Source organism: Protopterus annectens, chromosome 1.part0, assembly GCF_019279795.1.
Source record: "Protopterus annectens isolate FY-2018-M chromosome 1.part0, PAN1.0, whole genome shotgun sequence".
Lineage (NCBI taxonomy): Eukaryota > Metazoa > Chordata > Ceratodontiformes > Protopteridae > Protopterus > Protopterus annectens.
In genome coordinates, this window is record NC_056725.1 from 87,550,598 (window position 1) to 87,577,200 (window position 26,603).

The 26,603-nt window shown below is 41.2% G+C and overlaps 1 protein-coding gene across 3 annotated transcripts in view; it reads right to left on the reverse strand.

Annotated features, from left to right (window-relative positions):
• Positions 1 to 221: 221 nt before the first annotated feature.
• The window catches only part of ASNSD1 (asparagine synthetase domain containing 1), a 352,351-nt gene continuing 325,969 nt past the window's right edge, over positions 222 to 26,603 (reverse strand). For all 3 annotated transcript variants that reach the window (XM_044085621.1, XM_044085700.1, XM_044085773.1), the window contains one exon: positions 222 to 540. In XM_044085621.1, the coding sequence (XP_043941556.1) occupies positions 285 to 540 (256 nt within the window). In that variant the 3' untranslated portion in view covers positions 222 to 284. The remainder of the gene's footprint in view (positions 541 to 26,603) is intronic.

A 26,603-nucleotide genomic window follows, 5' to 3' on the forward strand; every position in this document is an offset into this window, starting at 1 on the left:
TATAGAAAAAAAAAGTATATCCTCTTGGTGTATTAGGAAGTTAAAATTAAGAGGACAAAAACATGTGACCCACTACACAACAGGCAGGTACTCACTCCCTTTGTGACGCTGTTGAGGGAGACTAAGTAGTAATGCCAAACCATGAGGTCAGGTCACAAGCAGAGCAAAACAAATGAAACCTTTTCAATAAATGCATTAAACACGCACACACTACTTAAGCATAACTTTTTTAAAACAAGGAGACATTTTTAATGTTTAAATATATTAAAACAAAAAACAGGTATTCATTCTGTGTCAACTATATGCAATCTTCTGCATTTGTCAGATGCCTTTTCATTACTGTTTTCCATCTTTGCAATCCTACACCCAAACTGCATGGCACGTTTTGGCAAAACAACAGAAGCAGTAAGGCCAAGTTCCTTTGCAGCCAAACGCAATAGTAGTTTCTCTCCAATTCCACGAGGCAGATTCAAATCAGCTTTCTCTGTTACAGGCAGGGAATTGAGAAATGAGACAACTTCTTCATCAAGAAATGGAAATCTAAAGAAAAAAAAAACATATGCACAAAAGACATTTTTAATAGAATGTTGACTTGCACTCATAACTGACTTCAGGAAAATAACAGGAGAAAATACAGAATGACAAAAATTATTAGCAGTACATAAAATTCTGTAATAGCTAATAAATAAATGAGAGATATTATTCTATTATGCATATAGGCTACTATGATTTTCAATGACTGAAAACCAAATTATTATAGTTTTGCTCCTTACCTGGGTTATTTTCTAAGAAATTACAGGCTTACTATATGAAGTTGCTACAAAGACGACACAAACAATTAGAGAGTATAAACCATATGGAACCATAAACAAAAACAATAACCAAATGAAGTTTTGTTCATACATCTGTAACAAGACCACAGATAAATATTAGATCTCATTAGACAGCATTCAAATGCAATCTTTTAGCACAACTACCATTTAAAATGCAGGACAAGCTATGCTACTATGAGGCAATGTGGCATCCATCCAGCTAAATCATTATAAAACTAGTGCTTAAACTTTTTTAACATGTGCTACTAAACTTTACTGAAAGCCAGGAACAGTGTCAACATATTTTAAACAAACACCATTTCAATCAAGAAAGGACAAAGGGCAGTCAACGGACATAAATACGGCTCAAACAAAAGTTGTACAACGAGCACGAACACTCAAATGTCTGAAACCACTTTTATTTAAAAAACAATAAAACGGTTAGCGCTTTTTGTTTCACAATATGTATAACTTCATCAGACCTGACTGCCCTTTCTTGGTTTGTGGTGTTTGGCTTGTTTATTATCATTTCAATCAATACAGTTAACAACCAGAAACCAACAGTTACTCACATTTTAACAATCTCTAAGATAACTATATAATTACATACATAATCTTTAATACCTTTGAAAGTTTTCCAGGATTTGGATGGATTTACAACACCCCTTCTTCCTAAGTGAATGTTACTTCATTTTTAGTTTGGCTTTAAGGATTTTGAGAGTTCACATACAAAGGCTGGTTACCATCTCTGCTTTTGATCGACTCTGTACCCTGTCAGCACTCCACTCCATTCTGGTAACTTGTGTTCTTTGCACATAACCATCTCCCCATTCTGAGCACATTCCCAATAGCCAGTTCTCCACCTGTATTCTTTCCACACCTTCTGCATTGTTGTTAGTGGCAGGCACTTTAACATTTTTTTCTCTCCAAACACCTTTATTAAATTTTCACATATGACAAAGACAAGCTTATAGTTATATAAATGATAAACATACAAAATGTTACCACTTTAGTTGGAAACAGTTTACATCACAGACACCAATGAAACACCTGTAGTTGCAAATATTATGCATCACTTATAAACCACACAGTCACTGTCAGTTAAGCATTATATGGCTCATTCAAATCCTGCCTCTTAAACCTCATTCCTGCTCTGTATATTTCTTCCCACAATGTCCATTTTTTTCCTATGTAGTTTGCTCCTTCCTTTTCTAAAGATCCCAATTCCAGTTTTATCTCTTGTTACTATATTCACTACTTCTAGTAAAGTTGGTCTAGACTTTGAATTCCATTTTCTAGTAATTGCTTTTTTGGCAGCCATTATAACTAGACTCAGTAAGCCTTTACTAAGTCTAAGCAATTCCAATTCTGTAGAATAACTGGAAAAAAAAATCATCTCCCCAGTTAGTCCAATCTGCTCACCCAGCATCTCCTACAGAGCGGTCTGCAGGGAATCCCTAAAGTATGCCATCTCATTACATTCCCAGAAAATAATGTTCTCAGCTACCTCTTTCTTGTCCATCACACCTCCAACATTTGCTATCCACCTGAGGAAAAATTCTTTGGAGTTTACTTGGGGTATAAAAATACCTATGCAAACAATTCCAGGCAAAGATCCTAAATCTTCTAGACTTTGTTGCATATCTGGAAGATCTACATATATCTCCCATTGTCTCTTTGTGAATTGTTTATCCAATCTCTCTTCCCAATCCTTTCTAAGATCCTCTGATTGATTCTTATAATTATCATGCAATATTTTATATGCTTATGGCAGCTTCTATTCTAGATTCTATTAAAACCTCTACCAGTGCTGGTCTTTCATTTATGGGCCCCCTATTTCTTTTTTGCCTACACTCCAATATCAATTCTTAATAGGGAAGACAATCTCTAACCTGCAGTCAAATAAATTATTGGCCTTTTCCTATTCTATTACCTTTCCCTTTCTAGTGATTTGCTTCCAATACTTTTGTTCCTTTGCCAGATTTCTCCAATAAATTCCAACCCTCCCCTTCCTATTACCTGTATCCCTGACCACAGTCATCCCTATTGTCAGAATCTCTTTTCTACATTCTTGTGCTGGTTTGGTTCTTAGAATACTCCCTGCTATTTTATGAATATAATACTCTTAAGATTTTGGTTATTGTCCTTGAGAGTCTGCATCCAAAATATCAATCTCTCCTCATTTCTTGAGCTTCCTCCCTGTGTCAGCATCATTCACTTCCACTTTAAATTATAGTCTTCTGCTTTTGCTATACATAAGAGCCTTAACTATGCTCTAAAATACCCCCTCAAATTAGGTAATCCCAGTCCACCTTGTTCTATTGGTAGAATCACCTTATCCCACTTGACCCTGTCTTCCCTTCCCAGATAAAATCCTTCAACACTTTAAATGCTATCGACAACTTCTCCTCTGGTTGATAAAAATATGCATGATCTGTATAAGACTAAAACTGTCTTTCAGCTTTTTCCGGTTAGGGGTCGCCACAGCGGAACTCCTAAAAACATTTTAATGGCTTGTATCTTAGTATCCATATAACAAATTTTCCAGTTTCTCAGTTTTTGTATTATTTTCTGTTTAGCCTCTTCCCACATAACCTTAGCTGCCACCACAGAGTCATTTCTACTCCATACTCCTAAATACTTCATTTTATCAAATCCCCACAAATATGGATACTGTTGGACCAATTCGTGTGTGGGTACATAATTTACCACTATTGCCTTTGTTCTAGCTTCATTAATTTTGTATCCTGACAGGATATGAAACTGTCTTAAAATATTCCACAACACTAATCTCCCTTTCTGTTTTTTTTTCAAGTATAAATTAATATTATCTGCAAATAGAGCCAGCTTTTCCTGACTACCATACTAATTATACCCTTGAATTTCTGAGTCCAAAACAGAGCAAGAATCTTCTCTGTGTGGAAGATTTTCAGTCCATATATCTCTAGTTAATCCCTGTATATTAATCAGATCAGACAATAGTAGTAGAAGTAGCAAACTTAAACTCGTCTTAAGTAAAAAAATAAAAATAAAATAAAATAAAAAATATATAATTGTACAGAATTACTAAGTATTCGAAAGTAATCCAAGCAAGGCAGGCAGTCTGTTTCCAATCAAAAATCCTTCTGAGTCCCTTATTTTCTTGGCCAACAGCTCTAAATATAATGCAAACAACAAAGGGGAAAGCTGACAACCCTGCCTGGTTCTTCTACTCGAGCAGAAATTATCAGAGAGGACTCCACCCACTTTAATTTGCATCTCCTATCCCTCATATATTCTTCTAATCAACCTTATAATTGTATCAAGGAAAGCAAGTGCTTAGGTTCATAGGTGTGTAGTAGGCTAATGCCCCTGAAGCCTTTACAAGCCTATCCCATAGAAGTGCCCTGGCATCGTGCCGCCCGACATTAGTTCTCAGTGCCTCTGGCAAGTACAGCCACTGCAGTGATCCCTGAGGTGAAATTTCTATTTCCCATCCACTCATCAAGATATCTCTTGAAGAGGGCCAAGTGAGGTGCTCTGCTTGACATCTATGGGAAGTCTATTCCAGAGCATGGGCAGTCTCTGGGTTATGAACCAGTCCCTCCAGCATATTCTGTTGATTGTGGTAATGAGGTTGACGTCTCTGGAGCGTGTAGTGCAGAGGGATGTGGATTTCTTTAGATGTAGCATTTCTAAAAGAGCTGGGTCAGACATGGCTTTGTAAGTCAAGCAGAGATCGCCTCTTAGTAGACGATATGAGACAGAACAGCTGGAGTTTTTTTTTTAGTCTGCCCATGTAGGACATGAGTTTTAAGGCCTAGGATCCTCTTTGTGAGGTACTTTTGTGGCCATTCCAGTGCTTGCATGTGTCTAGTGAGGTACATGCCAAAAGGACTTTCTGACCACAGTGGCAATGTGGTGGTCGAAGGAGAAGTTGCTGTCAACCTGTGTCCCCAGATCTCTTATAACACCTTCAGTGGGCTCCAATCGATGGGGTGATTAGTGGGAAATGAGTTTTTCTCAAAGGGGATAATGAAGCATTTTTTGGCATTAAGCTTAAGGCCATGGTTTCGACAAGTCATTGGTCTCACTGAGGCCTTTCTGTAGGATGTCTAGATCACTTGGGGAGTTAATAATGGCTCTCAGCTTGCAGTCATCTGCAAACTTGATCAGCCAGAGTCCCTCCATGTTGGCCTGGACTTCTGAGAAATAGATGCCAAACAGGAGGGGATCCAGGACCAATCCCCGTGGGAGTCTACTCATGACTAGCTGGCAGTCTGACTCGGGAGTCCAGTACTTTCACACTATGGGTTCTATCTGTGAACCAGTTTGCAACCCACCTAGTGATATAGGGGTTGATGCCTAGTTTGGTGAGTTTATCAATAATTACCGAGTGGGGAATGGTATCAAAGGCCTTGGCCAGATCGAGGTAGGCTGTATGAACTGCCTTGCCCTCATCCACAGCTCTGGTGACAGATTCAAAGAAGTCAGCCAGGTTGGGCAGGCATGATCTACCTTTCACAAAACCAAATTGCGTGGGATCTAGAGTTTGGAGATTTCCTATATCCTTGTTAATTAGGTCCAGGATGATGCACTCCATGGCCTTACATATCAAACTCGTCAGGCTAATAATTTCCAGGGTCTGTAGTTGCACCCCCTTTATGGAGAGGGATGACTGCAGCAGTGCACCATTCGGTAGGGACAAAGCCTGAGGTGAGGCTGTGATTGAACTGGGCACACAGATGAGGTGCCAGCTCACTTTGTAGTTCATGTAGAACACATCCAGGGATATTGTCGGGTCCCATGGAAGCTGTATTCCTGGCCTTGGACAATGCAGCTTTAACCTGTGCTGCAGTAATGCTAGGTGCCTGGCATTCCTCCGGTATTGTGATTGGTCCTTGGGGGGAGGATAAAGTTGGCACTGAATCTGTCGGCCAGTATGTTGGCAATGAGGTACCATTGTGCAGCAACTCAGAGCAAACCTGGGTATTGCTGTGGAGATTCTTGATATAGTTATAGAAGGCTTTGTGGTTGTTTTTAGTGTCTGCTGCACTTCTGCCTTCATAGCTGGCTTTAGTTGTTTTGACAAGGGATCTCAACTTTTTGTTGAGGCTAATAAGGGAGCTTTTCCAGTCTTGGGACTTCACCTTTTTTTTTTTGCAACAGTTTCTTTCTTCTGTTGTAGAGTTTATTAATGGCAGGGGACCACCAGACTGGCTTCCTTTTTTTTGGAGGAGAGTGTCTTGGTTCTGTTGAGTATGGCTAGTTCCATGCATTTGTGTATGTGTTCGTACAGTGGATTGGTGTATGATTCTGCAGTCATGCATCTATTTTCCATTGCCATGGGTGCCATGAAGTTAGCCACCTCTGTTTTTAGGAGCCCAAAGTCAGCTTTGGAGAAGTTTTTCATGGTGGTTAGCTTTGCGGGGGGTGTGGGTGAGATGTGGATTTCCGTGGTGATTAGTTTATGGTCAGATCTAACCTGGGTGGAATTGACTATTGCTGAAGAGCAACGGTTGCCCATGCTAGTAATAACCAGGTCAAGGATGTTGCTTCCTCTAGTGGGGTTAAGAATGAGCTGGTCCAGGGCATTGGAAATGATGAATTCCAGGAAGCGCTGGGCCAGTGTACTGGTGCATGAGTAGTTTTCCCAGTTTCCAGGGTTCTTAGGAATGTGGAGTGAGTCTTGGGACATGGTTGGGGACCTACAGCAGGCTAAGACCTGAATCGCCGTCTTACCCAGTGTTATACCTGAAGTATCTGAGATGCGCTATGCTGGGCTACTAGTCTGGAGGTGTGCATATCCTTTATGGGCCACGCTTGTGGCCTCAACCTCCAGCTTGCTGCACCCTCTATCAAGGAATACAATAATACAAAACTCAATTTGTGCCTACTCCTGATACAGCCTCAGCCTACCTGGTGTGTTAAGAACCCTAACCATACGCTTGTGGCCTCAACCTCCAGCTTGCTGCACCCTCTATCAAGGAATACAATAATACCCAACTCAATTTGTGCCTACTCCTGATACAGCCTCAGCCTACCTGGTGTGTTAAGAACCCTAACCATACGCTTGTGGCCTCAACCTCCAGCTTGCTGCACCCTCTTATCAAGGAATACAATAATACCCAACTCAATTTGTGCCTACTCCTGATACAGCCTCAGCCTACCTGGTGTGTTAAGAACCCTAACCATACGCTTGTGGCCTCAACCTCCAGCTTGCTGCACCCTCTATCAAGGAATACAATAAGTATGTTATGGACTAAATTTACCTGGTAAAACAGACTCTATCCACCACCAGTTTCAGGGCTTCAAAGTCCGCTGGGAGCCTGAGTAGCCAGCAGCCTTACCCCTATTCTGTACCTACCTAACAGCCTATACCCCTCTTCCACTTACCTTCACCCCCTCACTATAGATTTCTTTCTCTACGCTCTCCTACACTTTTCTGCTCCCTTACAAACTCACCTTCATTTCCTGAACTGCCCACTAGGGGGCACCTTTCTCCCACCTATCACTCCCCCTCTCCCTATGCTATTTGGCAAACTTTAACCATCTACTAAACTTCTTACTGGTTCTGACTCCAACTTACTTGGTGCCTTTTAGTTTGTACTCCTCAAGAAGTCTTTCTCTACATTTCCCCTTTATTCTCAAACCTTCTCCACTCATAACATACCTTTCCAACCTGTAGCTACCTGCATTGCTGATTGTTTCCTTGCTAACTTCTCTTCCTTTGTCTCTAGCTACTGGTTACCTGTCTTGTCTCTTTCGATAGATATATACTCTTGTACTGACCTCTACTCTAGTCCTAACCCTCCTTTTCTTGCCCTTTCCCCCTTTCCTTTCCTGCGATTGTCTTAACCAGCAATCCTCTACGTAAGTAACTACCTCCTGGCTCCGCCCATCTGCATTATACTGTACTCCTCTCTCTTTCCTAGTTGCTTCATTGTCTCGTGGGAAGTTATTTATACCCCTTGACCTCTGTGGCGCCATCTCTTAGTTTCACTAGAGGGTCTCTAGCTGCTGTCTGCTCTGCCCTGGCATCTTGACCCCTGGTAAGTGGTATTGTGGTCTGACTACTCTGGCTTATCAGCGTTTGCAGTGTTTATTGAACTGGAATGGTCGTCGACCAGTAGAATATGCTTATTTTCATGTAATGTGTTTTTTGCTGATCCTTTAACACACCACATCTTATATTGTGTTATTTGTTATTGCGACTTAGTGACTAAGGTATAATCATTTCTTTGCTTATCTCTCAACACTCCACATTAGCTATTGTGTTTTTGCGTCAAAGCTGTATTTTACTGATCCTTTACACACCACATCTGTTATTGCGTTTTAGCGACAAAAGTATAACTGTTTTTGCTTCTCTCTCAACACTCTACGCTTGCTATTGTGTTTTGCGACAAAGCTGTAATTGTGCACTCTATGTTATGGTCACCTCGGACATTGCCTAGATCCTAATGTTACCCTGCTCTTAGCAATTTAGGCTACTTTTTCAGAGCTTTTTAACCTGTAAAAAGACTAGTGTCCTGTGGCTATAAGCTTTAGCATACAATTTGCTTACTGCGCCACCCACGTGGCGTGAGACTGAGACCTTGGTTTAAAGTACTCGTTACCTTGAAAACAAGCGCTGTTCATGTATTGAACAGCAATGTTTGCCTAGTTTATTGTGCTTACACTTTAAGAAAAACGTTTGTGTTATACTCCACCAACGTTGAGCACTGTCTGGGCATTTAGCTGGGATATCACTTATTTCCCTGCATCTTCCTCAGTATAGTTTTTCACAACAGTGAAACCACAAACGTATTTCCAACCACTAATGACTACTCCATCAACAGCTTATGTTTTTATAATACTGTGCGACATTGTGTTTACTGATTTTTAGCCAACATGGCTATTTACAATGGCGCCCTATTTTTAAGAGTAATCTGACTGACTCGGGTAACTGTATATTATCCCTCACAGCAGAGTTCGACTTGGTTTAATCTGCAGATGTGTAGGTGGTAAATATTTGTAGTGCCTTTATTTCCTTCCTGTTTAAAGCTCACATTAGTGTAGTTAACGTACCCCTCCACAGCTCCTGCTTGAAGGAGGCTGTCTCTACCTCACTTTCAGCTTGTTCAATTCTCTACACTGCAGACAGCCCTGCTCCCTCTAAATCTGGGAAGGTTGTTATGACCCCATATACTGCAACCCTGCTGTATAATAGCAGATCCCTGTCTGTGCTGCCCTCAATCATTTTCTTTTCTCACACGCATTACTTTACTACAGATATTTCCCTTGGATTATGAACCTCCAAAGTTCATTACTGAACAGGCACCTTTGACTACCTACTATTATTGTCAGGTACCATTCTTGCTGCTATCCCTCTTACTGCTGACCATTTTTATCTGGCATGTTTGTACCATTCCATTGTATTACTTGTTGTTTAAACCTCCTTGTTGCTGTTGCCTGAAGTAACTAAGAACTGATTAGACAGCTAAATGCATGTATCTGACTGAACTTTGTACCATTGCATTTGTGCTACCTGCTGTTTTTACCTCATCAATGCTGTTGCCTAGTAGTACTTAAGAAGTGTTTAGACTGGCTACTTGTAAACATCCTAGCTCAAATACTATTTGCAATGTTATAACTATTACTGCTAGCTATTACTGCCTTCTTTAATATATACGCTGAATTTCTAACTCTGTTTTTCTCCTCTACCTTTATTTCCCCTTCTTCCCCTAAGTACCCAACTCAATTTGTGCCTACTCCTGATACAGCCTCAGCCTACCTGGTGTGTTAAGAACCCTAACCATACGCTTGTGGCCTCAACCTCCAGCTTGCTGCACCCTCTATCAAGGAATACAATAAGTATGTTATGGACTAAATTTACCTGGTAAAACAGACCCTATCCACCACCAGTTTCAGGGCTTCAAAGTCTGCTGGGAGCCTGAGTAGCCAGCAGCCTTATCCCTATTCTGTACCTACCTAACAGCCTATACCCCTCTTCCACTTACCTTCACCCCCTCACTATAGATTTCTTTCTCTATGCTCTCCTACACTTTTCTGCTCCCTTACAAACTCACCTTCATTTCCTGAACTGCCCATTAGGGAGCGCCTTTCTCCCACCTATCACTCCCCCTCTCCCTATGCTATTTGGCAAACTTTAACCATCTACTAAACTTCTTACTGGTTCTGACTCCAACTTACTTGGTGCCTTTTAGTTTGTACTCCTCAAGAAGTCTTTCTCTACATTTCCCCTTTATTCTCAAACCTTCTCCACTCATAACATACCTTTCCAACCTGTAGCTGCCTGCATTGCTGATTGTTTCCTTGCTAACTTCTCTTCCTTTGTCTCTACCCGCTCCGTTCGCCCTGCGGGCTCACTCCGCTCCCCTACCCCCAAATCCCACCCACCCCCAGTGCATCCACACTTATACCTACCTAACCACACCCCCTCTCCTTTTCCTCCAATTACAACCCAACTGCAACTAACCAATCAGCTCTTTTCATTCCATACTTCTTCCTTTAACCACACCCTTTCACATACATCACGTAACTTGCCTAACAATACCACACCCACTTCACTTGTACTAGTTACTAAAAGTGAATACCCACCTTTAAAATGTATAAACTCCCCACCCTAGTACTCAAACATACCATAGTTGTGCTCTCACTTATTCACACTCTAATATTAGCACACCTTACTACCTCCTATGAACAACCACTACTTTCACACCTTAACAACCCAGCTAAACAAACTTCCTCTTTAATTCCTACCTACCTCAACCATCACATCAACATAACTTCCACACCTAGCTATCTTTTACCTAGATATCATAGAATAACCCACATAAAACATGTATACCCAAATCCCAGTAAGATACCCCTTCCTCATAGTAAATATACAAACACTACATACCTAACCCTACTTCTCTCACTTAAGAATGGAGATATTCACCCAAACCCAGGTCCAATTGACTCCTCCTTAAATCAATCCATTTACCTAACCCCACTGTTAACCCACTATTTAAAAAACCCAAAAACTCACTCTCAATAGCTAACCTCAACATACGTAGTATTAATAATAAAACAACTCAACTGCATGCTCTCTTAGAACTCTACTCCTTTGATATTATTTGTCTAACAGAAACCTGGTTAAAACCCTTAACAAAAGACAGCGAACTCATTCCTCCTGGCTATAATATCTTACGTCTCGACAGAGAATCTAAAAAAGGTGGTGGTATAGCTATCTTATTTAAATCCAGCCTTCACATAACCACTTTCCATCAAAAACCTCCCCAAGACTCTAATGCTGAAATTCTTATTACCAAACTTGAACTAAACACAGCCAAATCAATCTTTATTATTTGCATTTATGTTCCCCCAGGAAATAATATTTCTACCATAGAAAAGTTCCTATGTTGGCTATCACTAAACTTACCCCAAGAAACAATCATCCTAGGTGACGTAAACATTGATTGGCAATCCTGTAACAATAAACATCCTACTAGCCATATTAACCTTTATGGATTCTCTCAGAATATCACCTCCCCCACTAGAATAAATAAAACTAACAAAAAAGAAAGTACCATAGACTGGATACTCACCAATAATCAACCCCATACATTTGGAACAGGAACCCTCCCTGATGATATAAGTGATCACTTATTAACCTACATCATCAGGCTCAAAACCAACCCTCCTACCCAAAACATAACCAGAACAATCAGATCTAAAAAAATTTTTAACTTGGAGCTATTTCAAACTGAACTGAAGGCATGTAACTGGACACCCTTAAAACACCTTTCTCTTGACGAAGCTGTAGATTTCTTTAATGCTAAGTTTCTGACCATACTTAACTACCATGCCCCCACGCGCTCTATTAGAATTCGAACTAAATCTGCCCCCTGGCTCTCAATAGAAACCAAACAAAAAATCAATCTAAGAAATAAAATCTGGAACAAATCTCGCTTAACTAAAAACACAGCAGATTACCAAAACTTCAAACAACTGAGAAATGAGACCAAAAAAGCAATAATGAACGATAAAAAAACTACTACCTGAAACCTCAACATACTCGCCAAAATAACCCACAAAAGTTCTGGGCAAACATAAACCAATTACTACAGCCAAGTAAACCTGTCACACCCAACCCACAAGGCTCTGACATAAGGAACCCCAACCAAATTGCAAATTACTTTAATGCCTTCTTTACCGAAACTATTCAAACCCTAGCCAGTCAACTCCCCATCAAAAACACAAACATATCTAACAACAACCTAAACCCACCCCCCCATTTCGCTTCCAACCTGTCCCAACAACTTATATTCTCTCCCTTCCCAAAAAACTCAAATCATGTACTCCCTCTGCAGACCTAATACCCGCAGAATACTTGCAATTAGCAGCCAAATCAATAGCCTACCCAATTTCCATACTGATAAACAGAACCATCACTGAAGGATATGTCCCTAAACTTTGGAAAATCTCCCACATTATCCCACTTCATAAGGGTGGAAATTCTACTGAAATCTCTAACTACCGCCCTATAGCCCTTCTCTCTCCCTTATCTAAGATTATGGAAAGGTGTATCCACAAGCAACTGCTTCACCACCTTCTCCAAAATAACTTGCTCTCTAAAACCCAACATGGTTTCAGACCATCCCACAGTACCACCACTGCCCTCCTCTCCTTTACAGACACAATCAACAAAAATCGCAACAATAACACCCTTTCCTCTGCACTTTTCTTAGATCTATCCAAAGCTTTCGACATGGTCAACCACCAAATACTCATACACATTCTTCAATCCTTGTCAATTGATACCCAATCTATTAACTGGTTTAAGTCCTACTTAAATAACAGACATCAAGCAGTACTCTGGAACTCCACTCTATCCTCCCAGCTCCCTGTCAACATTGGTGTCCCATAAGGGTCCATACTGGGTCCCCTCCTATTTTCTTTATTTATCAATGACCTCCACCAAGTAGTTCCCAAAGCTACATGTATACAATACGCAGATGATTCTACACTAATCTGCTCAGCCACATCTGTATCAGACCTTCACTCCCTCACACAACACATATTTAAATCTGTAGAAGAATGGTTTTCCCAACGCTGTCTATTACTTAACCCAAAAAAAACTAAACTCCTCCTCTTCACACCTTCCAGCAAATCTCCCCACATTGACTTTACTATAACATCAAAAATGGCACACCTATATCACAAGATTCTACTACCAAACTACTAGGCATAACCATTGATAACAACCTTAACTTTGATGCCCATATAGACAACACATTGAAAACCATTAACAAAAAAATAGGCTCTCTTTACAGAATCAAACCTTTCCTCACTCCAGAATCTAGAACAACTATAGCCCACTCCCACCTTATCTCACCCCTTCTCGATGCCTCTCCCATATTTACCAACTTATCAAAAAATAATTTGTTGAAATTAAACAACTCCTACCACAACATAGCCAGATTTGCCACAGGAAACCCTTACAGAACCCACCACTGTACTAATTTAAAACAACTAGGCTGGCTTGAATTTCAGCAGCAACTAAAAAATAATCAATTAGGCATAGCCCATCAAATTCTTTATCAACCTGACAAAACACCTATACTATCTACTCTTATTCACCCATACCATAACCTAAAGCCCCTAAGATCTGCACACAAACTTCTTATAGATACTGTCAAGTCAAACAAGGCTGGAGACTCTCTTTTTTCTAACACTGTTGGAAAAGATTGGAACCTGCTTCCCTCTGAACTTTCATCTATTCCCTCAAAATCTCTCTTTAAAAAGAAACTCCAGCTATACCTCAAAACACAATGGCTGCGCCCCTGTACTAATCCTGACTAACTTTATTTCTTGACCCCTGACTATACTTCACATCTGTAATACCCAAATTCTATGTCAAAGTGGCACCCACTGATCTGTAACTCCTTACTATCTATGAAAAAAAAAAAAAGTGTACTTACTTTTCTTCTTACTTTACTATTTCCCTACTCTCTGTACTTTTTGTATTATTCTCCATGTATGTCATGTGCTACAATATTTTGTTTATTTCCTAACTACTGCATGTTTATACCTTATAACTTTGTCACTAGTAACAATGTCTTAATTTTATCTAATTTTACCTAATTACTTTACATGTATTTCTTTAATGGGATTTTATTTAGTATCATTATAATTGTTAATTTGGAGCTTATCTCCCCGGGCCTCTACTGAAAATGGACATATATCCAGCTAGACTAGCCCGGTCAACAAATGTAAAATAAATAAAATAAATGAATATGGAGACACCACCGCCTTTGGAGATTCGGTCCATGTTCTGGGACCGAAAGGTGTGGAACGAGTTATAGCCTGGTAGCACAGGGGTGCTTTCTGCTGCTTTAAACCAGGTTTCTGTTACAGCACAAATGTCGGTGTTCTCCATTTTGAGGAGTGCTTCGAGCAAGTGCATCTTGAGAGTTAGACTTCTAGAGCTGAGCAGCATGACCCTCAGATTGCATTTATTTACAGCTGCTACTGTGGTAATTTGGTCTTTGGAATATCGCCTAACGTTGGCACTACAGGGGTGGCAAGAGCCTTAGCCAGTATCCGGAAACTCACGGGTGACAGATGCAGGCCACCTCTGGCAAAGCATCGAGGTCCGTCAATCAAGTCATCCCAAGCAGACAGAAACTTGGCCAATTGTTGAAGTCAATCATTTTCTGCTTGTACTGCGGTATCATTCTGGGTGACGGTAGGATGCTGCTCAGGGCTAAGGTCATACCTGTCTGGGCCACATAATCAGAGAACTTCTCCATGTCTCTTTTCATGTAATCCAGGGAGGTGCATCTCAGGTCATTCACACAGACATGTACAGTGATGGTCATACCTGTACTTGTTGTGGAGAGACCTAAGTGCGTGTGTTATGTGTCGGATTCTGGCACCTGATAAGACTGTTACCTTCAGCTTATTTAACCTAGTGAGTGGGACATCAGTGTGCCTTACTATCAAGTCACTTATGATTAGTGTGCTGGGCAAGCTGTTTGCCTTAGGGGCTTAGGTTGAGGGGCACACTGTGTAGGTGAGCTATGTGCCTTGTGGTTTGTGCTGTGTTGTGGTGGTCGAGTGCATTTCTGCCTTGGAGGTCTCTGCTGTTTGGTTTGATTTCTATTGAGAGCCTCCGCGAAGATGGGTGTGTGCTTTGTGTTATGTGAGAGCTGTGATGGTGGGTGTTCTGGTGGGTGTTCTGCAGGGCTGTGTTGCATGTGGTGTGGTGCAGGTGTTGACCTTCTCCTCTTGACCAGCTATTCCAGTCTTGGCTTGAGAGTGCATAGCTTCCAGTTTGGATATATAAGTGCATCTCTCACAAGTCTAAGTGTTGGGAGGTAAGAGGAAAGGGTTGTCTGTGTACATGAGGCAGTTGCTACACGAACTCAAAATTCCAAGTTCACCAGGTTAATATGAGAAAGCACAGGGAACTGACCTTTAGACATGCCAGGAGGGATGGTCATTATTATGAACTACTGGAGCCCTTTTTTTATATATATTCATTTTACAGGAAAATGTTGCTCAAGGTGTCTGAGTCGGTCAGAGCACTGCTGAACACTTGAAAGGAAACTAATACGCAGACCCTGAAAATTTAAGAATGAAGTATTTAGGCAGATATTCTGAAATTAGGAAAAAATCAAGTAGTACTTACTGAAAAATAAATAATTAGCTTGTCAAGAAAGATGAAAAGAGGGGAGTCGCATGAATGGCTACTGCCTGGCTACAACTAATGCTGGTCTCAGCACAGCTTCACTCTGTTGGGATACAATACTCCTTTGCTTCTTCTCTCACCAAAAACAAAAGTTTAGCAACAATCCCAAGAAGAGAAGCAGGCCACGGCCTGTTGGTGATCCACAGTCTTGTCCCAGATGATGCAAGGGTCTGCAGGCTTGTAGCCTTTTTTTGTAGATGCCTGGAATAGCAACCAGACAAATCAGGTGCGTTAAGTACAGACACCCACTCTCCAACCAGAAAGAGTCAGGAATCAATGCATTCTGCTCCTTCTCTCACCAGGACCAAAATATAAGCACAGATTCCAAGGTGTCACCTATAAAGCAGTTATTAAGCTTTCTGGTGATCAGCAGTCTCCAGGAAATAATGTAAATGCATTCCTTCTCTCACCAGGAGAGAACAGAAGCACTAATCCCAAGATGACTACTGAGAGACAGAATGTGGGCTCTCCAATAACTGGTGGTCTTGCAATAGATTCTTAAAGGTAAGATGAAAGAATGGTTTATCCTAAACACTGCAGTGTGCACTAGAGGAGTTAGATGTGAAAGTAGGTAACTTAAGTTTTACCCATCTAAAACGTTAAGTTTTAGTGGTGAGTCACCATTTTTAAAACACCAAGATAGACTGAAAGGGGGTAGCCACTTTTGTATTTTGGTACTTATGGAGTACAGCAGCGTGGCCAATAAATTTAAATAGTTGAAGGGGAGTGATTTCACAAAACGATAATTTTGTGCTTACTCACACCAGCCAGTAAAAGCACAGAGGAAATGAGATACATGGTCAAATTAACATAAGAGGCAGGCAACTAGAGACAGATGTGTTTAAGAAAACAGTAACTGGGTGGGAAAAATTTCTGTCTAACTCACAAATGACAGAGCTGTGGTCTCTTTTCAAGTTTTAATATGAAGTTAAAAACAGAATACAAGTAAAACACAGTGTAAAGAAAACAAATCACAGTATACAAAATAGAAATATGTAATAAAGTAATACAAAATACAACAAATAAAAAGCAAACTAACATTTCCCTCACAGCAAACTGTAGCAGAGTCTGGGTGAGCCTTTCCAGTAAAGCTCTGAAATGTTTTATTTTACCCCTTAAATAGAAGGTTTAGTTCCTAGCTCCACCCCCCCAGCTCACAGATGATTAACCTTAACTGACCTTTTCTATCTTATGTGTGACTCCTTAATTGACCTGTTCTAATTTCTGCCTGACTCACAAGAGACAGAGCTGTGGTCTCTGTTCAAGTTTTAATATGCAGTTAAAAGCAGAATACAAGTAAACACAGTGTAAAGAAAACAAATCACAGTATACAAAATAGAAAAAGGCAATAAAGTAATACAAAATACAACAAATAAAAAGCAAACTACCTTTTCTCTCACAGCAAACTGTAACAGAGTCTGGGTAAGCCCCTTTCCAGTAAAGCCGATGAGCCTTCCATTGCCCTGCTCATGAAGTCACAAATCTACTCTGTCAAATGCTTTCTCTGCATCAAGACCCACCTATAAAAATGGTACTTTCTTACTTTCTGCTTCCCTCTGGATCATCAATGTTCTGTTAATATTTTCAAATGTTTGCCTTCCCTCCACAAAACCACACTGATCCGTATCTATCAATTTTGGTACTGCTTTTGCCATTCTTTTAGCCATTATAGACATGAACACTTTATAATGATGTTTTAGTATTGAAATGGGCCTGTATGAAGCTGGATCTGATGGATCTTTGCCCTGTTTAGGTACTACCACAGGGTAACGTTGTTTTATTGTAGTTGAAAACCTTAGACCCTTAAGGAGTGTTTACAAAGGCAGGTTTGGGTGTCAATTTTCTCAATTCAAGTGGTTTGATCCATCTGCTGTCAGTCCACTAATGCGCCTCCTGGCATAGGAGAACTTGTTCAGAAGACTGTATCAACATCTGGTAGGACTTAGTGGCACTAATTTCAGCAGGGGGCTAAGAAGTCATCATCTTTCCTGAACTTCTCACATCTCCATTTACTGATTTCTATCATTTAGAATTCCAACTGTTTACAGTATTTGATGCTGAGCTTCAATCTAGGGTTTACAGTTTTAGTATGAATCCAACTGACAAATGAAGTTGCAACTCAGGATGAAGCGTTCACCTAACTTTTGTAACTTGAATATTTTAATTCCAGCAATAAAATACATTAAAGACAATGAGCTCAGACTCTATCCTTCTATGTGTAGTTAGTGTGTGGGTGTAATATATATATATATTTTTTTTTTATTACACACACACACACATATGCACATTATTAAAAATCACTGTGTTCCCCCACAAGGAGGCTCATTAACTCACAGAAAAATCAGAGGGTTATATAGATATACCTAAATGTGCTGCTAGACTTGCATTTTTCAGTCCCAGCACCTTTACAAGGAAACAGACACAGCCCAATGGGGCTGATGGGAAGGAACCTGTACTGCAGCCATGATCCTTTTACTGTTATGGCTGAGCACACCTCTCAACTGTACAGATTTTGGCCTCATATTTTTGGTCCGTTTCTCATAAAATTCTGTTTTTCTAACAAATTAGTGGTAAATCATTAAAGATTGCAGTTAGAAAATAATGACAGACATTTGTGTTTCACACTTCATATCCTTCAGAAAACTCATGCTACTGCAAAACCTGTTATTCTGTCAACTTTCTAAGTTTGTTAGAGCAATATTTAAAAATTGTCCCTATTTTTTGGCTTTTGTCCCAGTTTTATTTATGGCTTTGTCCAGATTTCTTTCTCTAAGAGGTTGAGAGTATGTGGCAGAGTTACACAAAACTTTACCGTGCTCAGTGCAGGGTATACCCCTACAGTACAACTCTACATCAATGGCAACAGGACAAGGACAGACCCATGAAGAGGTGGTACTCATATCATGTCTGGCAGAACAGCAACTGCAAATTCTGCCCTGCTCTTTCATTTGAAATCCAGCTTATAGAGCCTGGATAGCGTGTGGGCAGCTATCCAACTACTGCCTAACAAATGCCCCGTGTTTGCATTTTAGAAGGAGGCTGCTGTTGTCAATGCTGTTCTGGCAACCCAGAAAGTGTCTATCAAATGGCTTATCTGCATTCCCAGGCATACAAGAAAAATAATTTGCTCTAGCAGTGCAATGGATGTAGCACCTCTGAATATCTAATAAATACACCATCCTTTTCCCCTTATTCTGCGGGTTTGGGTGAAAGGCAGGATGTTGAATTGCTTGGCTGGAAACTCATTTAGGCATGAAGGAGGGGTTACCTGAATGCTTACCCCTCTGCCTGTAGAAGAATGTAAGGCTCCCTTCACAACTGCTTGCAACTGTGATGCTCTTTGAGCTGAAGGGAAAGTCGCGTTGTTTTCCTCATCCAAAATTTTGGCAATTAAAAGCTTGGTTTAAGAGGTAGGGTTAACTTTTCAGTGGCAAACTTGCAATGGTCTCCTAGGTGGTCAGTGGAATAAAACTCCATTCATGAACTGCAGGCCTAAGAATGAGAGGAAAATGAAGGGTCTAAGGACAAACAAAGAAACGTCTGACAGGTGACCTTAATATAAGCATAAGAACTAACATTTTCCAGAAGCACTGACAACTCTTGCAGGACTCAAGGTTCTTTGTAATCTGTCGGGAGAATCTCCAAATGGGTACTATAAAGAGAATTTTTCAATTTATCTAGGCAAGACTTTACATGCTTGGGTTTTCTGTCTTCCTATAAGATGCTAATCACCATATATAAAAGCTGCCTCTTAATATGAGGGTCTATGCTGCCAACCTTCAGAGTCAAGGTACAAAAAGTTGGTTCCTTTGCCCTATGTGAAGAGAAATGTTGCAGGAGCAGAGACAGAACCCCAATTGCTACTTGGTCAATATAGGAGAGACATTAATGGGAGGGCCACACAGTGATCACTAGTAGGATTTTGTCTCAGTCCTTACCAATCTTTTAATGTTATATTTGATAACAGGGTGGGGATAGAAAGGCAAAAATATAGACTTCCACGCTAAAAGCTGTAAAAGGCACCCACTGCCTAAGCTTGCCTGTATAGGAAATTGTTAAACATTCTGTAGCTTGTAGTTTTTGCCTGATGCAAAGGCCATTATTAGCAAGAGACTTCATTCTGTGTATGGCTTAAGAAAATGTTGGAGTCGAGCTCCCTCTTCTTGTTGCTAACAATGGCCCTGCTTAATTTTTTTAACTGCATTCTGGGAATGAGGGCATGTGAACTGGCTGGAGGTTCAAGCCCAGTTAGACAGCTAGCTCTTGTACCACAAACGCAATGAGTGTCAACTCCTATGCACCATACTACTGTGATTTCTCTCACTACCCTCAGGGTACCTAGCATCAGGGTTAATTGAGCGCGCTTATAGCCAAATACAAAACCATCATCTTCGTGACACTATTGTGTTTCCACAGTAGGGTTTTGCACTGGGTCTTCAGCTGTTCCAAGTGTGTCTTCCAAGCAAGGTCCAAGACCTCTGCGTTAAGGGTTTCCTTTTGTAGGACTACCTTTACAAGGCATCACCTACTGGGCCACCAGATGAACACATTCCTGATTGAAGGAATAAGGACAAAACACCTGATGCAAAGCAAAACTGTATTCCTGACAGAGATCCCTGAAATGCCACAGGATTTTCTTCAAGTGCAGCCTAGCTAGCAAGATCTTTAGAACTGATTTAGGGCACGAGTCACATGGCTCTGTGATCCCTCTGATACACATTTGTTATTTCTGTGCCATATCTGCAAAGAAAACTTTCAGCTGGATGGGCCCTTCCTTGAGAAGGTAAAAGCATCTATTGTCTGTGTACACGTAACCTGTACAAGAAAACCTTGAATGTGGAAAATTTAAAGAGAAGCTCAGTTTAGTTAGGTAATCCATGGTAAGCCCCAGAGGTTCGTTTAAGCCTTCCACTGATGGGGATTGGATGAGGCATTCATCCAAGCATGGATAAACTTGCACCCTTATATCATCAGCAATACAAACATTAGAGAGTGGCATTTGGTGACTAGCCATGGTGATGAGGATAGCAATATGGTAGTATAATGGAAGTGGTTCTTACCAACCTTGAATCTTAAGTATTCTCTGTGTTTTTGGTGGTTGGGAGTGTGTAGATAGGTATCTTTCAAGTCCATGGTGACAAAAAAGGCTCCTGGAAACAAAGGAGGCAGACTGAAGGGTAACCATTTTAAATGGATACCACCTGGAATTTGTTAAGCTTCAACAGGTCTAAATTACGTCTCCAGGATACCAACGTTCTTTGAGACTAGGAGAAGCCAGGAACAGGAACCTTCTGCTTCCTCTACTACCCTACAAGCAAGCAGCTGCTCCAGCACCACCACTGTTAGGTGGCTTTGATTCCAAGGGTCTGGAGGTATACTCAAAGTGTGGAACTGCCCTTAACTCTACTCCATATCCCCCTGTAATAATCTAAACCATCCAGCCTGCCCCTAACAGGTGGAAAGGAGGAACAGTGATAAAGGGGAGGTGAGCAGAGAATTCAGAACATAAATACTGTTGGCAAGTGCAATCCTGTGCAGATGTTCGTACTTCTGACACCTCTCCAAGCCTTTTTCCCCCTCAAGAGAGTCATTTCTGCTTAAATCAGACCAGTCTAGTTTATCTGTAATAAGGCCACTGTTTGATGAGACTGTTTCTGTTGTAACCAGGAATGAGTGAGTAAAATAACGTTTCACTGATTCCATGTTCTTGCCCTTTTTTTAAGGGTCTCTTCTGAGGGAAGGCCAAATAGCACATCTTTAGCTAACTGCACATCAGCATGGCTTCTTACTACAGTCCCACTACCTGCTGCTCTACTGCAAGAGTCCGCTACATTATATCCACATTTAACTAAATGCTTATTTACCCTGAATGTATTTTAGGTCAACTCACACACACTTAGTCTCAGATTTCTAATGACACTCAAAATGCATCCTGTAAATGCTTAAGGATTTTACCCTTGGATTTTATAATGTACACTTGGCAACTTAATAGCTCAAAATGCAAGAACAACAGTGGTGAGTATTTTTTTCTCTAAATGGTCTGTCTATTCATGATCTTTCCCTCTGCATCATTCAGGAGTGTATTCATATCTATGGAACCAGCTTAGATTTCCTCATGGCTTCCAAAAAGACAGCCTATACATCTGCCACTGGCTTTTTACATAGGTATTTACAGGTCTTTTAGAACCTGTGAAACCAGTTAGGCCTTTTGGAAGCAAAGGATTGGGAATCAGATTTTAGACAGTGACTCAGAAGTATCCTTGTATGTCTATAAAACAGGTAGGTCTATAGAGGGTTTGGAATCATCCAGGGGGTTTAAGTAACACATTTTGAATTTTGGCACCTCCTTGGAACCCTATTTAAGATGTTTCCACTAATGTTTAAAACATCATTAAAGACAGCAACCTTGAAAAAGAGAAAAAGAAAACATATTAATTGTCAGTATCTTGCTTCTCTGGTGAAGACATCTGGGAAGAATAGGCCAGATTTAACCTTGTAAGTTCCAAATCAAAGAATTCAAGCAGTGGGTACTCCATCATTTTCTTTTGTGGAAGAGGTGCTCCTGTAACATAGGGTTGTGCTGGTGGGTTTATTCATAGCCAGGCTATGACATACTTCTCTGTTAAACTTTTGTAATAAAAGATCAGCCAAGGTGCCGATCAGGTTTGATGTCTGGGCCTTGAATGTCAGAGCTATTTTGTGAAAAAGTACAGTTTTGTACCTACCATAAATGTAGATGTTCGAGGATCCACATTGCTGCAGTCCTAACCATTGGGTAGTCCGCTGTCCAGTCGGCCCGAATACCAAAGTATATGGCTGACGTCGGTCAAGGCGCATTAGACTGATGTCAGGACGTCAGGGTACTAATGCGCATGACCGACGTCATATCCTCAGTCTTTTCTTGCCCCAGATGTCAGAAGACCCTAAAAAGACAAGGCCTAAACCAAAAACACCAAAAAACCCTGCACCAAACATATATACAATATATACAAATTTACAAGAATATAGCCTAACCCACACCACCACCCCTAAACACAGACGGGAAGGAGGGAGGATTGACTGCAGCAATGTGGATCCTCGAACATCTACATTTATGGTAGGTACAAAACTGTACTATGTTCTTCATTCCACATTGCTGCAGTCCTAACCATTGGGTAGAATCCCAAAGCAGAGGTAAGGGAGGCTGGCAAATCATAAGGAAGCAGGAGCTGTCAACATGCCTTGCAAAATAGCTGTGGCAAAACCAGCCCTAGATTTAGAGAAGAGAGGAAGGTGGTAATGCTTAGAGAAAGTATGTACTGAACTCCAAGTAGCTGCCTCCAAAATATCCTTAGTTGCCACCCCCCTTAGAAATGCTGTAGAAGTGGCAGTAGCCCTAGTGGAATGAGGCCTAATCCCAGCTGGAATCTCCTTGCCATGATGGGAATAACAAAATGAAATGCAAAACCCAATCCACTTAGAAATAGTTTGCTTAGACACAGGCTTGCCCTGAGAACTCAAAGCAAAAGAAACAAACAACTGCCTATGTACATCCAAAGTGTGCAAAATCTTTTCTCCCTTATTTTGGGGATCTGCATAGAAAGTAGGCAAATGAATAGTTTGGTTTAAAGCCACACTAGAAACCACCTTAGGCATAAAGGAAGGATTAGTACGTAATGATACCCTATCGTTATGGAAAATCAAAAAGGGCTCTACTGCCATAAGGGCCTGCAACTCAGAAACCCTTCTTGCAGAAGTAATAGCCAACAAAAAAGCAGTCTTCCATGACAAGTATTTCAATTCAGCAGTAGCCGCAGGCTCAAAAGGTTGTAGAGTAAGTTTTTCCAACACAAAATTGAGATCCCAAGCAGGAGTAGGAGCTCTACGGGGGTCTTATATTCTTTGCCCTCTAAGAAACTGCTTGAACAAAGGATGCGAAAACAATGGAGGGTCACAATCATAGTGAGCTGAAATTGCTGCAGCATGAATCTTAATGGAAGAGAAGGACAAACCTTTGTCCAATAACTCAGTAAGATATTGAAGAGCCACACTCAAATTAGGCTCAGAAATCTCCAAATTCTTTGCTGCACTCCAAAATAAAAATCTCTTCCATTTTTCATGCACACTTTCCTTGTACTAGGTCTTCTGGCTTCCATAATCACATTTAAAACTTGTTGAGGAAGTTGAGACCTGCTGTGTTTCAAAACAGAATATGCCATGCTGTTAGATGAAGAGAGTGAAGCTTGACATTGAGCAGGTGACCGTCCTTCTGAGATAACAGGTGTGGAATCAAAGGTAAAGGCCATGGAGGCTTCCTTACCAGACTCCTTAGTAGTGGGTACCAGTGTTGCCGAGGCCAATCTGGAGCTATTAAAATCATCCTTGGCTTGTCTTGTCTGACCTTTAGGAGCACCTTTGGGAGAAGAGGCAGAGGTGGAAAGGCATACACATGAAGATTTTTCCAACTGAAAGAAAGAGCATCCACTTTCCAAGCTGTATGATGAAACCCCTTTGTGCAAAACTTTGGCAGCTGGTGGTTCAGTGGAGAAGCGAACAGATCTATGTCTGGAGTTCCCCATGACACTGTCAATTTCTGAAATACATGAAGATCCAGTTTCCACTGTGGGGATCCATGATTTGCCTGCTTAACACATCTGCTAAGGAGTTCTGTGCTCCGGCAGAAACCTTGCCTGAAGAGTTAGTTGCAAGCTGAGCGCAGTCTCCCATAAAATCATTGCTTGCCTGCATAGAGGATAAGAATGTGTTCCCCTTGTTTGTTGATGTACCACATGACAGTTGTGTTGTCTGTTAGAATCAACACCTGCCCAGGAAGAAGTAACTCCTTGAAAGCCATTAATGCAAACTGGACTGCTAACATCTCTTTCATGTTGATATGTAGATGCTGTAGTCTGGCAGGCCACTTGTCTTGTATCCACTTTCCATTTAGATGAGCTCCCAAGCAATGTCCGAGGCATCTGTCGTTAAAATCTGACTCGCCTCTGGCCGGGTCACAGAGAGTCCCTTGTTTAGGTGACATTCCTGAGCCCACCACAAAAATTCTTTTTGAATGCAAGGTATTATTTGAATGACAGTGTCCAAATCCTGGCAGTGCTGTGTCCACACATTTTGAGATACCATTGCAGCTTCCTCATATGCAGTTTGGCATTGGGAAGCACCAGAATACAAGATGCCATGAACCCTAAGGCTTGAAGGACTGTCCTTGCAGTCAGCCCGACTGAAGAGATAGTTGATGGAAGTAACTGGAAAGATTCTGTTGCTTGTCCGGGGTTAAAAAGGCCATCTGGGCTGCTGTATTCAGTCTCACACCCAGAAAGCACATGTCTTGAGAGGGTACTAGACTGGACTTTATTTCGCTCACAGAATACCCTAGGCATCTTAGCACTGCTATGACATATTCCAGATGCTGTAGAAGGTCTTCCTTTTCTTGAGCCAGAATCAGGCAGTCGTCCAAGTAAGGATAGATTTGAATTCCTTTTAGCCTGAAGTAAGCTATCACTGGAGCCAGAACCTTTGTGAATACTCTGGGCAGTAGATAAGCCAAAGGGCAACGCAGAGAACTGATAATGAGAATTTCCAGCTCGAAAACGCAGATACTTCCTGCAACTTAGTCTTATAGGCACATGAAGGTAAGCTTCCTTGAGATCTAAAGTTACCATCCAATGATCTTTGCCCAGCAGAGGTAAAAGCTGTTGTAACGCCAACATCTTGAACTTGGGAATGTCCAGATAAGTGTTGAGGATAGATAAATCCAAAATTGGTCTCCACGTGTTCCCCTTCTTTGGTACTAGGAACAGGCGAGAGTAAAATCCTAGGCCCCTTTCTGGTACAGGGACTGGCTGAATGGCCCCTATTTGGAGTAACAGAGAAATTTGCTTGTGAGCCTCTTTCCTTTGTGGAGGGGGAACGCCTGGCATGCCTTTGAAAGGGCCAATGTATGGAAATAAAACCTGTAACCGTGGTGAATGATATCCAACACCCATCTGTCTTGAGTGATTAAATCCCAATTTTCTTTGAAAAGAGACAGTCTTCCTCCCAAAGGAGCTGCCAGACGAGAATCTACTGGCAGCTGAAAAGGCAGGTCATTGGGTCTGTTTACGAAAGGACTGACCCCTGCCCTCACCAGAAGTCTGAGCAGGTGAACCCCTGTTCTAGGCCTAAAAGAACCTTGAGCTCTGCCCCTACCACGCCTAGACCTACCCCTAGACTGAGAATCATAAGCAGGATATGTCCATCCCTTAGTAGGCCAATTTCTACTAAACTGGTGGCTGCACCTGCAAAAATCTTTAACAGTTTGCATAGACTTAGCTTTGTCCTCCATTTTCTTTAAAACTGCTTCCACAGGCGAACCAAATAACACATCAGACTGTAAAGGAGCATCCAAAATCCTAGTCTTAACATGCTCTGCTAAATTCTGATCCCTCAACCAGGCATGCCTGCGAAGAACAGAACTAGTGGCAGCCACCCTCGAGGAGGCCTGCACAGCATCAAAACCACATTGCAAAGAATGCTTACCCACTTGTTCAGACACATGAACTAAATCCAGCAACTCTTTACACTCTATACCTTCCGCCAAAGCATCCACCTTAGATTTCAATTGTGAAAGGAGATAATTTTGATATTTTAGCATGTGAAACTGACAATTCAACGCCTCATGGCTAAAGTGGAAGAAGTATACACTTTCTTTCCCCACCTATCCAAAGCCCTTGCCTCTTTATCAGTGGGAACAGGATTTTTAACAACAGAGGCCTTAACACCTTTAGGCCCCTGAGAAATAGTTTCCGGTCTGCCCTAGGACTCTTAAACAGATACTTATGAGCTTCAGGCACCCTATAGTACCTATCAGGTTTAACAGGGGCAGGAGGCAAAGAATCAGGGTTCAGGGAAGCCTCTGCAAAAACATCTTCCACCACATTCAACACAGGAGGTATAGCTAAGGGCCTATGCTGGGGTAAAATAAGAATTCCCTAAGCCTTTTCCTGGAATCAGAGTAATCTTGGCCTTCCCATTTAAAGTGCTCCCTCATGGAATGCAGAGTCTCTGAAAATGAGAAATCCTCAGGAGGAGAAGCTATA